Here is a 16,315-nt window from a genome sequence, read left to right on the forward strand (position 1 = left end):
TGATTACTCCTACCTACATGTCCTTAGTTTCCAACCTCTTGGATAACTTTACCAGTTTTGGTACAGCTCAGGTCTTACTCTCGGAGACAATGCCTGCTGTCTTCCATTCATTTGTGTATGTTCTAACAAACTAGAGGAATTATGACCCTGTGTTTGGAGCAGCACAAGCTCCATTGTGGGTTAGGAGTACACGTAACTAAATAGGAGTTAGGCAGTGGCAATGCACCAGGGCTAAGCATAGAGGCTTCGTACTATAGAACAGAAGAGTTTAGATCAAATGCAAAAGCCCGAAGTAACAGAACTAGAATGTGTTCCCAGTGATTAACTACTGCCCTGTATGTCTGATTTATAATAATTTCATATATGTGTGTGTATACATATGTGCATATAAACATTATTATGGGATAGCCTCCTGGGTAGTTTAAAATAGAGAACCATGTGCACATTCATTTTTATTTTAGGCACAAAGATTTTACAATTTGAGTATTTTTGTAGATTAGTTAAAAATTCTTTCCTAAACCTCCCGTTTTACTGTTTGGGGTTTTTTGTTTGTTTTTTTTTTTTTTGGTATGCACCAATACTTAAAGCAAGATAGTACTACATGGAGCATTAGGAATAAGCAGTTTGATCGGCTAGATGGGAGGCAGTGATTTATAATGCATTTTACCTTTCACAGAGCATCATGATACATTGGCAAACCCCTCCTGCAGGAACACACAATGGTCAAATCACTGGCTACAAAATTCGCTACCGTAAAGCATCTCGTAAGAGTGAGGTATCCGAGAGCATTGGTGGGACACAACTTTTCCAGCTAATCGAAGGTAAGCTATTTTACATCATTTAGTCAAAACTGAAAAAAGTCACAGTTATCCCCAAGCTCCTGTTATCAGGAGCTGAGGAGGTCCTGATTGTTTCTGGGAATGGCAGGTTTGGGAACAAGATTCTATACACTCCTAGCCTTTACAGGTGACCTGAAAATGTGCTTTACATGAGCTAATTGTGGTAAGTTATTCCTAATTCTGACATTGGATTGCTGTGTGTACTGGACAAGTCCCTTAAGTCCTCCGTGCCTCAGTTTCCTTATCTGCAAAGTGGAACCTTTGTAAAGGATTTTGAGATCCTTGGTTGAAAAGTGCTAATGTAAGTTTTTTATTGTTGATAGTAGAATTGTACTGAATACATCATATTACAAAAGTAACCAGGACACTCAACACATAAGTGATTCTAAATGTTTTGTTTATTTTTTAATCTCTGAAGTCACAACTAGCCAGCCACTGTTTTTGCTATAAGAGATAAAATAATTAGAGCCCTGCAAATTTGTGGACCATGTTTGCAGATCAGATGTGGATACAAATTTTGTATCCATGCAGGGCTCTAAAAATAATAGCCTAACTAGATGAACACACACTTAAAAAAGGCAATTGCATGATTTGTCCCCAGATCTGCCAGCTCCATGCACAGTGAGTTTCAATGGTGTTGTGGCGTTCTAGAATGGAGCAGGACCTCTTCTATTTAGGGCATGTAAAGTCAAACCAAAGTACACTTAGAAACACTTGTTTTGTTTCCGTCCCATCATACCCTTGTCATTAGGGAAATTCAGCATGCAACCCATATCATTAGTACATTTAAATGGGCTCTGTCAGAACAATCTGAATTTTGTAAACTTAACATCAGTTGACAGGTCAATGGAAAATTTTCAGAGGAATGGTATTCCTTTAAAAATAGCCTTCACAATCCAGACTTTACAGCATTCTGTTGTATGAAAATAGTAAAGTGGAACTGATTAGAAATTATTTATAAACAAAACTGAAATTGAGTGCTCTGAATAGTGCAAATACACAAATACGAGAAATAAATGCTAAACATTTATTATAATAAACTAAAATGTGAATAATGAAGGTGATGCTGAACTGATTTTTAATTCTAGTGTTCATTTAAAATTAGTTGATCTGTGAAACTAATATTACTTTAGTTGTACCACAAAGATTTTACGCTCGGGGATTTTTAAGTTTTGTTTTTTGTTTTTTCCTTGGATCGTTTCCTCCAAGATGTTACATTATCCTCTGAATCCTGGGTTTTTTAAGGCTCTTTGGATATCATCTTGAATTCTTAGCTCCCGCTACATAGGAATTGCCACATTGGATTACACCAGTGGTCCATCTAATTCAGTATCTTGTCTGTGACACTGATCTGTACCAGATGTTTCAAAGGAAGGTGCAAGAAATCCCATAATGGACAAGTATGGAATAATTGCCCACAGAGGAAGTGTTTTTTAAACCATGTCAGTAAAGGTTTATGTTCTTTATTTAAAATACTTTAAATGGCACAGTGGTAGGTTTTGGGGGTAATGGTGGATGCTCTTATTCATATGTATGTTTGATACACTGTAACAGTTAATATATACATTTATCTTCCCATTGCTTTGGTTATAGCTTGTAGATGTTTTTCTAAGAGGAATAATTCACTTTCTACATACTTTGATCACTCAATAGCTGGCACTAAATGCAGAAGGTTAGTTATAGAAATGTGGAGGTTTCTGTTGTGCAGACAAAGGGCTACTAGCATGAAAAGTAGTCTTTCATTTATCAGCTGGCTATATATGTTGCAAACTACATTCATGCTGTTCTGCCAGTGACCTACAGGGAAGGTCTCCAGAGTGCTGTAGTCCTGGGTGTCTGCTGTCACAGTCTGGCTGTTACACTATAATTTGTGTCAGTTTCACTTACTGGAGCCTCACTGCAAGTAGTGCTGATTTCCATTCCTGACCTCAGGTTATGCTCAACAGCAGTCTCGAGGGTGAAAGGCCAAAACATAATGCACTTAACTTGCTGGCTCTGTTTCAGGCTCAACCCAAACGATGTCACAACAGCAGCTATAGTGTGTGCATCCACTCATTTAGTTTTGCATTAACAAGTTTTTACTTTCAGTCTGATAGTGAGATTCTTGATGTTTTAATTAGAAATTGTGATTCTTTGATCACCATTAGAGCTCCTATTTTAGTAACTTGTATATTGTTTTTATATTAGGTCTTGAGCGAGGTACAGAATACAGTTTCCGTGTGGCTGCCTTTACAAGCAATGGTACAGGACCAGCTACTGATTGGATATCAGCAGAAACTTTTGAGAGTGATCTAGATGGTAAGGACCATAAGCATGTTTCTGACTTTAAAGACCTCAAAATTCATGGACCAGGGTAACTACAAAATTTGGCAGATTTTTTTCCAAAGCAAACATAATTTTGCTCAGTTGTGCTTACTATATTCTAATTGCACAACAGGATACATGCATTTTATTTATATATAATTTAAGTAGTAGTCACTAATGTAATAAAATTCCTGTCAAGAAATTGGCCTGAAAACTGAAGATGTAAATACTGCTCCTTTACTTTCTGTTCTATATATTGTGTTGCCTTCCCCACTAAATAATACCCAATTACAGGTATTATTACAGGGTGCCAACATCAATTATTAATTATTCAATGTCAATTGAAAAGAAATAATGTAATTGGGTACCTGACTTTAATCCTCCACATGTTTTCACCCTGTAAAAGTGGGGAAAAAGTTGTTCCTTGAGGCAAACGAAAGTGTGATCATATACTTATTATTTATACAGCAGGCTAGTGTTTTATGAAGCAAATAAAACACAGTGCATGTCCCAAAGAATTCCAGTCTAATGCCCCAATCTTTAAAGGTCCCGTGCTTTGGCAGACTGTTCTGCTTAGGGGGTGTCTTGTTGACTGCAGTGGGGCTGTGTGTGTTCAGCAGTCTGCCCACACGTTGTACATTGCAGGTTGAGGCCTAACTATAGTCATGGTGAAATGAATGGGAAGCACAAAGACTGAGCAGAGAAAGGGAAAATGTGTATGAAGGTAACAATAATAAGATTATGTGGTGACTTAAGTACTTAGATTCACACCCTGGTGATAGGCTTTCTTCTTCTCCTACACTTCTTTCTCTCTCACCTCTTCCTTCTTTATAGTAGAGAAAGGGTAAGAGGGCATTTGATTGAGAATGGTAACTATTTGGGTCTGATGGAAGAACCAAGGTTAAGATTTTCAAAGTAGTCTAGGGAATTTAGACCCATATCATCTTCCATATAAAATTAAATCCTCTAGATGGTTTAAAAATCCTATCCTGAGTCTCTAGGAAAAGTATTAGAAGTATGAATTTCTGTATATATTAGAATATAAAATTAGGTTAATTTTGGCAGCCCAAGGAGTTAAATTGGGTTGACAAGCTTGTAAGAATACTTGGTTTCATAATTTTTGTTAATGATAAATCCCTTAAATTGCATTTTTCTTTTTGTAACAGAAACTCGTGTTCCAGAAGTTCCAAGTTCCCTACATGTTCGCCCACTTGTTACAAGTATTGTAGTGAGCTGGACTCCTCCTGAAAACCAGAACATTGTGGTAAGAGGATATGCTATAGGGTATGGCATTGGCAGTCCTCATGCACAGACTATCAAAGTGGACTACAAACAACGCTATTACACCATTGAGAACTTGGGTAAGGAACATTCACTAACATTGTTTTCTAAATTTTAACTCTGATTTGTATTGGTATTTTCCAAGTAACAGCTTAAAAAAAAAAACAGAACTGTGTTTTTCAAAGATTCTTCCATTATGAAGTGTAGCACAACGGGCACTCACCGCCACAGTGCCTCCTGCTGATCATCCGGGAATTAACTCTGTTCCAGCCTCGGAGTGCTTCCTGCTGGCCGGTGTCTTCCTACTGGTGCCTCCTTCCTCCTGATCTTCACCACTTATAGCACTTCAGGCCCCGCATCCCTCCCGGACCCCTTACCTTGGGGTGCTGCCCCACAGCAGTGTCCCCACACTCTGGGTCTCCCCTCCCTGGGGAACCCCAATCCCCTAAACCCACCTCGCCTCAGTGACCCACGGCCAGTCCTCATCTAGCTCCTTCTCTCGGGGCAAACTGCAGTCTGAAGTGACCACTCATCATCGGCAAGGGGGTTTGGATCTGCTGCCTTTCTAGCCCCAGCTGCCTCCCTGCAGCCCTAGTACCTCCCCTGGCCTTTAGCAAGGCCTCAGCCTGGGGACTCACCAGGCCAGAGCTCCTCAGCTCTGTCTGTCTTTCCCAGCCCTGCTCTGCCTCAGATACCCCGCTTGTTGTCCCAGGCAGCCTGGCTCTCTCTGCTCCTCAGCTGGAGCCAGTCTCTCTTTCACTCCCTCAGCCTGCCCTCTTATCAAGGTGTGGCTGACTACCCAACCAGTCGCTCTTGGCTGCTTTTAACCCCTTCTAAACCAGAGCAGAGTGACTTCCCTGCTACATGAAGATTCTACATTGAGGTTCGAAACTTAACTGAAATTTATCATAAATTCTGTTTCCTGTTAAAAAGAGAAAAAAGCCAGCATCCCAAGTTCATTGAGAGGAAGCATTGTTCTGATTGATTTGTTCATACCTTGCAAGTATTAGATTTTCCTTCGAGTATTATAAGAAACCCTTGTGATGAGCACCACCCCACTGTTCTGTCACTAAAAAATGAGCTCTCCAAATAAGAAAAGGTCTAAAGATTTGGAAAACAAACCATTACAGGCTGTTTTGTGGCATCTAGGGAAAGTGCTTTGAAGTGAAATGTGTGACAATACGGAATTATATTGGGGCTTAGGATAGTAGAACAGGGCCTAGGATAATATGGTAATATTATAGAAACTGTTGGGGTATTTTTCCTCAATGTTATCTCAATCTTGCTCCAGTTAAAGACTTGGTATGAATACAGACATCCTGCAGTATGCGAGAACTCTTGTACTTTCTGATACACGAAGCATGCTGGAAGAAGAAGTCTTTGAGAAAACTCGCAGTTCTAGTTTTGCTGCTTATTGGATGCATTTCTCTGTTAACAAGTAAAACAGTGAGTGATGTATAGAGAAACTAGAGGCAGAAAATAGAAGTAACTAACAATTTGCAATGAGAAATTGCATTACAACTACATGTGAATTTTTCTTCCATCAGATCCAAGTTCCCACTATGTCATAACTCTGAAAGCATTTAACAATGTTGGTGAAGGAATCCCACTCTATGAGAGTGCAGTGACCAGGCCTCATACAGGTAAAGGACAGTGTTTGCCTTCTTTTAATTTATTGTTTACTCATAGGTGAAAATTATAGCCTTGAGTTCCAGGAAACAATCAAAGACATGAGAAAATGCATAATGCAATAGAGTTTTATTCTCCTATGATATCAGATATTCTCTGTGTTCACATTATTGCCTTTGTGGTTAACTTCAATTGTTAAGCCAGCTATTAAACTACCCAAAACTCTATGTTTGGTTTTGGTTTTAAATTCTAGAATTTACCCTACAAAAACTTATAAATGTTCTGATTTCAGAATGTGTCTTTAACTGTGTAGTGCAGATGATACATGTACAATTTGAAAAATCTGGCACTAATTTTTGCCTTTTATGGATGTCTCAGAAAAGGGATAGCATTTATCTTTCAAGCTGAGACACTGATTATAATGCATGCATTCTCTGTATGATGTGTTTAGGTCTTGTTTTGCAGTAACTACATTAAATGAGGCATTAGGATAATGTTTTTCATCTTGTAATAAACCGATAATAAACCTGATATTATCTTGGGCTTTAAGCAGAGTAATCCATTAGCCTCTGAGTTGCTGTTATCCTATGTCTCGTTCTGCTTCGTGGCATTGCTAACATTGTGTAGCATTTTGGCCTTGTTTTAAGACATAATTCATCAGATGTGAACATTGTTGTGAATTTTATCTTTCTTTTGAAGACCAGGAATTCTGCTAGGTTTTCTAGAGTACCTTGGAGTTTGAATTCCCTGAGTCACTGAATATTTCATATAACATGGATTTTTTTCCCCAAAAATGCTCTGAAAGATGATACTTCTCCAGTAATCTTGTATGAAACACTAATTACTTATCCCTAAGAAGTCCATCTTGTTCTTCTCATGTCATTGTTTTCTGGAGAAGAAATAAGTGGATGTTTTTGAGGAAAATAAAGCCAAAGGTTTGAACTAATATCTTATCCTGAAAGTACTTTATATGGTGCTTCATAGACATTAGCATGGTTACGTGATGAACTTTACAGGATATTTTTATTCATAACCTTTGCATTAAGAAGCGATCGGGTTGGAATAATTACTTTGCTAATCTTATGTTCCCTATTAACTCTGGCTTTTCTCTCTTTTTCTCCATTCCTCATCTTTCATTCCATTGTATTACCCTGCATTTCCTTTTTTGTTTTTGTTTACATTAAAATGCCACATTCTCCCTTTTTAATTATAATACACAACTTTTTACCCATCAATCCTCTAGACACTTCCGAAGTTGATTTATTTGTTATTAATGCTCCATACACTCCAGTGCCAGATCCCTCCCCCATGATGCCACCGGTGGGAGTTCAGGCTTCCATTCTGAGCCATGACACCATAAGGATCACTTGGGCAGACAACTCTCTGCCGAAAAATCAGAAGATCACAGATGCTCGCTACTACACAGTCCGCTGGAAAACAAACATTCCTGCAAACACGAAGTACAAGGTACTGGAGGCTGAACAACATCAACACAGTTTTGTGTTAATTGTGATTAGAGCGCTGAGGTATTTGATGAGCAAGCAGTTTAGATTTGGGTCCAATTGAATTTGGCATGAATGGACTCCCATTTACAACAATATCCCTCAGTTTAGTAATCACTTTAAAGGTTTTTATAAACTTGATCTAACTGGACATTTTGGGGTCTATTTTTCTGTCAATAGTTCTGTATAATATGGAGTGATATATGTGAGTGGATAGAAAAATAATCTCCTTTTTGGGGTGAAGGTAGTGGGAGGAAGACACTTGCAGGATTAATTTCCTCTGCTGGAGTTTGGATGCTAAAAAATATAGAGTTTGTATTCTTCATTTGGCCTTGCCATAATCTGCTTGCGTGAAGGACATGGGCTCACCTTTATGGGGCCAGTAGCACAGTAATATTGTGTATGTAACTAATGGCTTCTCTTCAGACAGTAGTGATGGGAATCTGAATTAATGGGGTGAGTCAAACTGAAAGATATTTACCCTACTTCATGTAAAAGGAAAAAGACAAGCCTTTCGGGTCATACTAAGTTGATGATAAAACTATTTTTATGATGGTAATTGTATAAAAAATTTATAACTATTCCATTATGGCATTTCCTGCTTCTCAGACGTTTCTGTATATACCATACCAGAGGCAGTTGATTTCAAGATTTCTTTGGACTAACAGTGACTTGAAGGCCTGAAAAATGCTGACTGTACATTTCAAGTTAGAAATGAGCCTCAAAAGAAATGGTTATTACATTTGCCAGTTAATGGAGCTCCTTTTATGCTCCTTTACAGAGCAATCTTATTACAAACCACAAATGTTATATTGGTATGAAAAGATACATGGTTTGTGTGTTACGCCTCTAAAGGCAAGTATTATTTATGAATCCACATTCCTGAGTCACGTGGACTGGGCATCTCGGGAGCCATTTATACAGTGCTTGTAGCTTTATGAGTTAAGACCCTATTGAAGATACAGTACTATATGAATTGCTCCCATAATGCTCTGTGCTGGTGACCAGGTGACTCAGGAGAGTGGATTCATAAATAGTGGACCAAACATAATACATAATAATGAAATAAAATTGTTCAAAATTCCTCAATGCAAAGTGTTTTCCTCAGAACGCATAAGCATCAGACCCATTTGTGTTGCCATCATCATCCATCCCAGAGCATTAACATTCTGTGCACTGTTTGTTTTTTCTCTGCTTCAGCCACATACTCTTTACTGTTTTATGGAGCAGTCGACTGCTGAATTTCAGCACACTGAAGGGCAAAATCTCTTGAGCAGTCCTGTCCGTTATGCTGGTGGATTTCAGCCAGATCCTTGGTACTCTTAATTAGTATGAACTGATAAATGTGCATTGTTGCCAAGCCCATTTCCAGTGACCTTACTATTAAGTGAACATACTGGGGCTATCAGTCTCAGTGGAGTTACTCATAGGTTCTCTGTCAGACTAATTGCCACTGACCAACCAAGTATTGAAGCTCTCTGACTTGGAACGAGCAGGATGCAGTGTTTGCATGGCACTTTCATCTCACAGTTTCTGGCAGAGGAGGTTCAGAATTCTGACAAGCTTCTAAGGAAGAACATGCCTTGTCCCTTATCAAAGTAACCCTATGCAGTTCATCCCATTAGGAATCAGAAGCTGCCTTCCGAATCTGCAGTTTGAGAAGAATCTTCTTATTATGCCAAGTTCCACAATAGTGTAGGCCTATGGAAGGTCATTAAGTGTAATTTTGTTGTCTCAGCATATCTCGGGTGTTCAACTCTAAGTCAATGATAGATTCTTCCCTGAAACATCTCAAGATGGGATTCCAGGAAGTTGTGTAGATCCCATACTGCTGATCCCTTTTCAGGAAGGAGCTTGGACATCCATCAGTTAGGTGGCAGTGCCTATGTCTCAGATGACCCCAGCATGCAGATGATATATATAAAGCTTTTTCCTTCTGTTATGGAGAATAGGTTTTAGGTCTCCAGTAGATCCATCACCAGATCTGTTCCTATTTCTGAGTACATTTAGTGACTCACATTACGGATTTGCAATTACCTCAATCTTGATGCCTCCAGTGCTGCAGATGTTCAAGCCAGTGTTTCACCCATCAGTGTCTTCAGCTAACTGCATGTTGACAGAGTCCATTCATAACTTGCTGCTTTTGATTCCCCCTCGTACGTTGAAATTGGAGAAAATATTTAGAACAAGATGAGGTTGTAAACCTCGAATAGAAGTTCTGAGATTACAAATCCAGGAACTCGCTTTTCATGCAAGAGGATGCATTGGTTTGACATGTCAGAGAACATTTTTCAAATTGTCTTTGTTGCTTGAATGCAGTTGTCCTACACACAAAGTGCATTCATCAGATGGTGGGTTCCAAATAAGTAAACCACTCGTTTCTGGAGTTTAGCTGTTTTAGAGTCCTATAGAAGGAAAATAGATTTTTGCAGGATAAAATTTATCATATATAATTATAGTACTAGTTAAACAGTATTTAGTATCATGGGATATCACTGCCACTTTCTTAAAATAGTAAATGGAACAAAACAATTAATGAAATTGAAAGTACCGTATATCAGGCCACTCCAGTTTGTCTCCTTGGCCTTGTATTGTGTGAAAGGGCATTCAATGAAACTGAAAGGCGGGCACCAAATTTAAAACAGACAGAAGAAAATTCTTCTTTACACAATGCACAATTAACCTGTAAAACTCATACCTGCCAGGTGTGACTGAGGCCAAGAACTTAATAGGATTCAAAAAAGAATTGAACTTTCATATGGATAAAGAAGAATATCCATGTTTACTCTGGCAAGGGGGAAAAAGTATAAAGTTTATTAACTCTCCTATTTCAGGGTGTAACTTGCCTTATGCACAGATTATTACCTAATTGTCCAGACCAGAGTGACTTGTTCCTCTGAAGCTTCTTGTACTTGCTACTGTCAGAGGTTGGATATTGGGCTAGATGGGTCATGATCCTCTGTGGTACTTCCTGTGTAAAGCTGATGAAAACCACTTTTGAATATGTGTTTTCATGTTAGCTCAAGTACTACAAATGGAGTACTTTGCCTTTTTTTAAAGTGGCAGTCAGTAAACAATTACAAGGAACTATTAACCTCTAGGTTGCAATAACTGCTCCACCCAAGATTAAATTTTCTTAAAAGTAGGTTGCTTTGCCTATGCATCTAATATTTCTTGGTAAGACTGATTAAAATTGAAATTTCTGACAGTCATTTCCCCTGTCTTTATTCTTTCTCTCCTTCATACTTAGGGCCCTATCAAATTCATGGTCCATTTTGGTCAATTTCACAGACATAGGATTTTAAAAACCATAAATTTCATGATTTCAGCTATTTAAATCTGAAATTTCATGATGTTGCAATGGTAGGGGTCCTGCCCCAAAAAGAATTTGTCGGGGGGGGGAGGTAGTGAGGTTATTGTGAGGGGGGTTGCGGTACTGCCACCCTTACTTCTGCGCTGCTGCTGAGGCGGCCCTGCCTTCAGAGCTGGGCAACTGGAAAGCGGCAGCTGCTGGCCGGGAACCCAGCTCTGAAGGCAGAGCCACTGCCAGCATCAGTGCAGAAATAAGGATGGCATAGTATGCTATTGCCACCCTTACTTCTACGCTGCTGCCTGCAGAGCTGGGCCCTCAGTCAGCAGCCGCCACTATCCAGCCACCCAGCTCTGAAAGCAGTGCAGAAGTAAGGGCGGCAATGCCACGACTGGCCTAAAATAATCTTGCCCCCCCCCCAACCCTCTTCTGGGTCAGGACCCTCAATTTGAGAAACGCTGGTCTCAACTGTGAAATCTGTACAGTATAGGTAAAAGCACACAAAAGACCAGATTTCACAGGTGGAGACTAGATTTCACAGTCTGTGACACATTTTTCATGGCCATGAATTTGGTAGGGCTCTATGAATACTGATCCTAATAAAACCGAACTAGTCAAATCCAAAAATAGCTTTTCATTTCTTTGAACATTCAGAGCACTCTATGTGACTTCATTTCATTTGGCAAATAGAAATTTTCCTGATCTTTTACTGGGATACTTTAAAAAGGTTTCATTGTATACTTTACATCAGAAATAAGAGTTTTATTGCGTTTACACTTCTGTCCTTTTCATTCAGACGGTATTCTCTCATTATTTTCAAGGAATGTGACTTTATAGATAATCTTTACCTTTAGAAAAAGAAGCATTACCTGTAAGTAAAATTCTCTGAAGGTAGCAATTATTTATGGCTATATATTCACATTGTCCAGTTTTGAAGTTGCCAGTCACTTCATTCTGCTTTTAGATTAGAGGTAGATCCAAATAAGGAAGCAGTTATATTATTTATGTATGCATCAGGTATACTATTTATACTCAAGCCACATACAGTACATACTGGACAGTTTAGCTCAAAGGCAGAAATGGTAACTAAATGAGTCATATTTCTGATTACCTGTGCTGGATGCCATGTGTGATTTAAGAAAGTCTTTCCACAGATGGTCCTCCTTTCTGCAAACCAGCATACAGGTATAGAAAATAAAACCATTTTTTTCCTGGAGTTTCAGAGAACCAACATTTTTTAGCTAGTTTTTGAACTCATTAGATTTCATCTTAGAATTCTGACATAATTTTTGAAAAATACGTAAATTGCAAGATGGATTTTTAATTTTAGCTTCCCTTTATCATTCTTTCCCATAGTTAGTTCATTTAGTGGAGCACTGTAAATTAAACACCACCAGTAGACAGCTAAAAGTCTTGCTGCATAACAAGTATGTCCTAGACCTTATGCATTTACATTTATGATCGACTAGTATTGAATGCTCTTGCTGATTACAAAAGGAACTTCTCATTTCAGATAGAGTAAATGATTAATGAATTTGCATGGTAGAGCAAAAAAGAATATTGAGAGAATTAATGGCTATGGTTTTCAAGTGTTGGTAACGTTATAATAATGCTTTAGGCACTTACCTTAGCCAAGTGTATTTGAGACCTTGTAAATGGTGTTTTTCGCTTCAGAAGTTCCTTATACTTTGTGTTTCTTTCAGACTGCAAACACAACCACCTTGAGCTATTTAGTGACCAGTTTAAAACCAAACACCTTGTATGAGTTCTCTGTGATGGTGACTAAAGGTCGAAGATCAAGTACTTGGAGTATGACAGCTCATGGAACTACCTTTGAATTAGGTATTCACTTGTGTCTTTCTGGAACTGTTAACCATTTCAATGAGATGAATAAAGTCAGTCCTACCCCAATGCTGGTTCTTTGCATAGACTTAAAATGGCAGTCCTCTGCTGTTGCTGATGTGGGATTTGGGGGAGGGAGGGAACAGAGTGGGGGCATTCCTGATATTAATATTCTTTGAAAGTCAATGAAGGGGAGATTACATAAAAGAGAAAATTGCGATCAAATTACAGAAAATAAATGGATAAAATGATTTGCAATTAATGGATGGGAAAGAAGAGAGAGAGACATATGTTTTAAATATCTGAGAAATCACATCTTAATAGCAGCTACTGAGAAAAACTTTGTAATTAATAATGACAGTTTGCTAAAATTCATTAATTATAGAACAAAAATGAGATGAGCCAAACTATTCTGAGAACTTTGGTGCATAGAAATTTAGTCATCAAAATCAGCCCTAAATTTGTCATCTCGTGAATTGCCTAGGCAGCTATCAGAACTATAGGAGCTGTAAACTGTGCTTACAAACTACAAAACTGTTGATAGCGTTACAGCTGCTGGTAGAAGCTCATGCCTAATGAGCATCTGTAGGTTGCAGAACCCCTCTGCCCCAGACCTGTCCCCCGGTATCTTATTTTTCACCTGCAAGATTGGTCAAAGAGCAGGGAGCATTCACTATCTCTATGTTAGCTTCCAGCTAAATTAAATTTAAATTAAAAAATTAAATTAATGGAGATATCCCATCTCCTAGAACTGGAAGGGACCTTGAAAGGTCATTGAGTCCAGCCCCCTGCCTTCACTAGCAGGACCAAGTACTGATTTTGCCCCAGATCCCTAAGTGGCCCCCTCAAGGATTGAACTCACAACCCTGAATTTAGCAGGCCAATGCGCAAACCACTGAGCTATCCCCCCCAAGTGAAAAGCTATTTTCACTTTAGCTTAAATTTAGCTTTCTTAGAATCATAGAACCATAGGATCAGAAGGGACCACAAGGCTCATCCAAGACAGATGGTTCTCCAGACTCTTTTTTAAAACCTACAGTGAAGGAGATTCCACGATTTTCCTTGCCAGTCTGTTCCATTGTCATACTGTTCGTACAGTTAGGAAGCTTTTCCTGAGATTTAATCAGTGACGTTATATGAATACATGAAAATCTCAGCTTTCATTTAAAACATAAAGTAACTTTCTAGTCCTTGTGTTTGTGGAGAAAAACTTGAAAACATGACCTTAGTGTGCCCAAAAGGCTCAAGAACCAGAAAACAAGTAAAAAAGAACTCCTAATATATCTTTTTTTTTTTAAAAAAAGGTTCATGATTTAATCCAGTCTCCTGATTTTAGGTGCCTAACTGATGATTTTTGAACAGTTGGGGTTGGCAATGCTGCATAGGACTTTTTCCTCAACTACTGCTTAAGAAAGGTTTGTTCTTCTTCAAGTAGTGTCCCTATAGGTGCTGCAGTGTAGGAGTGCTTGCATCCCTGTGCTGGTGATCGGAGAACTTTGCTAGAAGTGTCCGTTAGGCCCGCACATGCACTGTCTCTCTTTGTGTGCTGTCTCTCCAGCTCCCGTTGGCTAACCCCCCTCAGTTCCTTCTCAACCACCCCAGCAAGAGATTAAGTCATTAGCAGTCCAATAAGACTATCACTTAATTTACATACCTATAGTTAGTTGGTCTACTACTTATAGCTCTAGTTGTAGTCATCTTCTCCTTTCTTATTTTACCCTTGAAAATAAAATAAAAAATACATTAATTTCTTTCCTGTTTTTTCTCCCGTGTTGGGGATCCTTCCCACCCAATGGGGTATGCCTGGTTCATCAACTTCAGAAAGTGCCTCACTTTTAAAGAGGCCATCCCGATTGCAGACAAGCACTCTCAGTGCATTCACTGCCTCGGGGAAGGCCATACACAACAGAAGTGTGGTCTTTGCCATCAACTCCAGCCAAGATCCCGCAAAGACAGAGCTCTGCCAGAAGATCATCTTCATGGAGGCCGCTCTCCAACCCCAGTCGCCTGATAGACATGAACCTTCCCCACAGCATTCTACATCTAAGGGCTGTGGGTCAAGGAAACAGGCTGCAGATCCCTCTCATAAATCATCTAAGAAGAGAGTGGGAAGTCCCCACAGTGAGCCCCAAGATAGCCATAATCATTCACCATCTCCCTCGGTATCTTCGACATCACCAGCACCGAGACTATCTCAGTCCAGCACCTATGGATCACAGAGACCGACAGCAACTGGAACTTCTGACAGGCCTACAGACCCGATGGGCATGGGCACTGAGTCATCAGCCCTGAAGGACCGGGGTAAGCAGTCTTTTAAAAAGATGCTCCTGGTACTCGAATCCACATTGGCACCAACAACGATGGCTCGCCCAGCACTGGAGCAACTAGTCTAGACAAGATCCCCGTCCTCCCTGGCACCACCACCAATGCCGGGACAATCAGTACCGGCAGAATCCCACCATTCCAGAGACCTCCACGTGCCGGATGCACCGGAGTCACCATCTCTTGGTATCAAGACCTTTGCACCAAGCCTCCACGGAGTACGGGAAGTATCCCTGTTGCTGTGCCATGCCCCTCTGCCCTCTAGTGAGGGTTCAGACAGTGAGCCAGAGGAGGTAGTGTTGCAGTACTCCTCCCAAGCTCCATATGGTGCTTACTACCAACAGAGACCAAGGATATTACACACAGATGGCCCCACCAGCACCATCCTGGTATGGCCACCCATGGGTGCCATCGCTAGGCTCTATGCCACCACCATCCCAATGGCTATATTGGGACCCTTGGGTGGCGCACCGCTAGCATGCCTCTCAGTCTTCAAGCCTTGCCCAAGAACCCTGGAAACAGGCCCCCCTTGGCCGCAGCATCCAGAGCTTCAGAACCGCCTCAAGTCATAGAGGAACAGCAAGCTGGTATAGAGGGGGAAGTGACACCAAGGATCGTATACTCGTATTCTCCAGATGAAGCTATCATGCCTCTTCCACCATCTTTGGCACACAACTTTTGTCTCTCCCAGGAGCTGGCAAAGAGAGTGGCAGTCATTCTCTAGATACCATTGGAGGAAGTAATGGACACCCACCGTCAACTCCTTGACATCCTCCACTCTGCCTCCTCCTCAGGGATCACCCTCCTGATTAATTAAGCCATTTTAGACCCAGCAAAGACCAACCTGCAAGTAAGTGGACAAAAAAATACTATGTTCCCGCTAAGGAATCTGAATTCCTGTTCTCCCACATACCACCCAACTCCATCGTGGTGGATGCCGTCAACTTCCACGACCGATCACACTGTCGAGCTACTCCCTACGACAGGGACTGGAAGCGCCTTGACCTTTTCGGTAAAAAAGTGTATTTTTCAGCCACTGTACAATTCCGTATCGCCAACTACCAGGCCCTCATGGCAAATTATGATTACATAAATTACTCAAAACTGAATGACTTTATTGAAAAGATGCCAGAAGCACATTGTGGCCAAATTTAAGGCCATTATCCAGGAGGGCCAATTAATGGCAAAGACATTGCTTCAGTCTGCCCTCAACGTGGCTGACATGGCAGCTGGGTCCATCTCCACAGATGTGGTGATGCAAAGAGTGTCATGACTCCATTTGTCAG

At 40.2% G+C, this 16,315-nt stretch overlaps 1 protein-coding gene across 14 annotated transcripts in view; it reads left to right on the forward strand.

The window, feature by feature from the left end:
* Window positions 1-16,315, forward strand: part of NEO1 (neogenin 1) — a 564,730-nt gene that overhangs the window by 465,592 nt on the left and 82,823 nt on the right. For 10 of the 14 annotated variants that reach the window (XM_065558583.1, XM_065558591.1, XM_065558584.1 and 7 more), the window contains 6 exons: window positions 677-821; window positions 3,027-3,137; window positions 4,310-4,504; window positions 5,972-6,067; window positions 7,297-7,520; window positions 12,569-12,707. In XM_065558583.1, coding sequence (XP_065414655.1) covers window positions 677-821; window positions 3,027-3,137; window positions 4,310-4,504; window positions 5,972-6,067; window positions 7,297-7,520; window positions 12,569-12,707 — 910 coding nt within the window. The remainder of the gene's footprint in view (window positions 1-676; window positions 822-3,026; window positions 3,138-4,309; window positions 4,505-5,971; window positions 6,068-7,296; window positions 7,521-12,568; window positions 12,708-16,315) is intronic. The other 4 variants (XM_065558585.1, XM_065558587.1, XM_065558595.1 and 1 more) reach the window with 1 other exon arrangement.

Source organism: Chrysemys picta, chromosome 10, assembly GCF_011386835.1.
Source record: "Chrysemys picta bellii isolate R12L10 chromosome 10, ASM1138683v2, whole genome shotgun sequence".
Taxonomy (NCBI): Eukaryota; Metazoa; Chordata; order Testudines; family Emydidae; genus Chrysemys; species Chrysemys picta.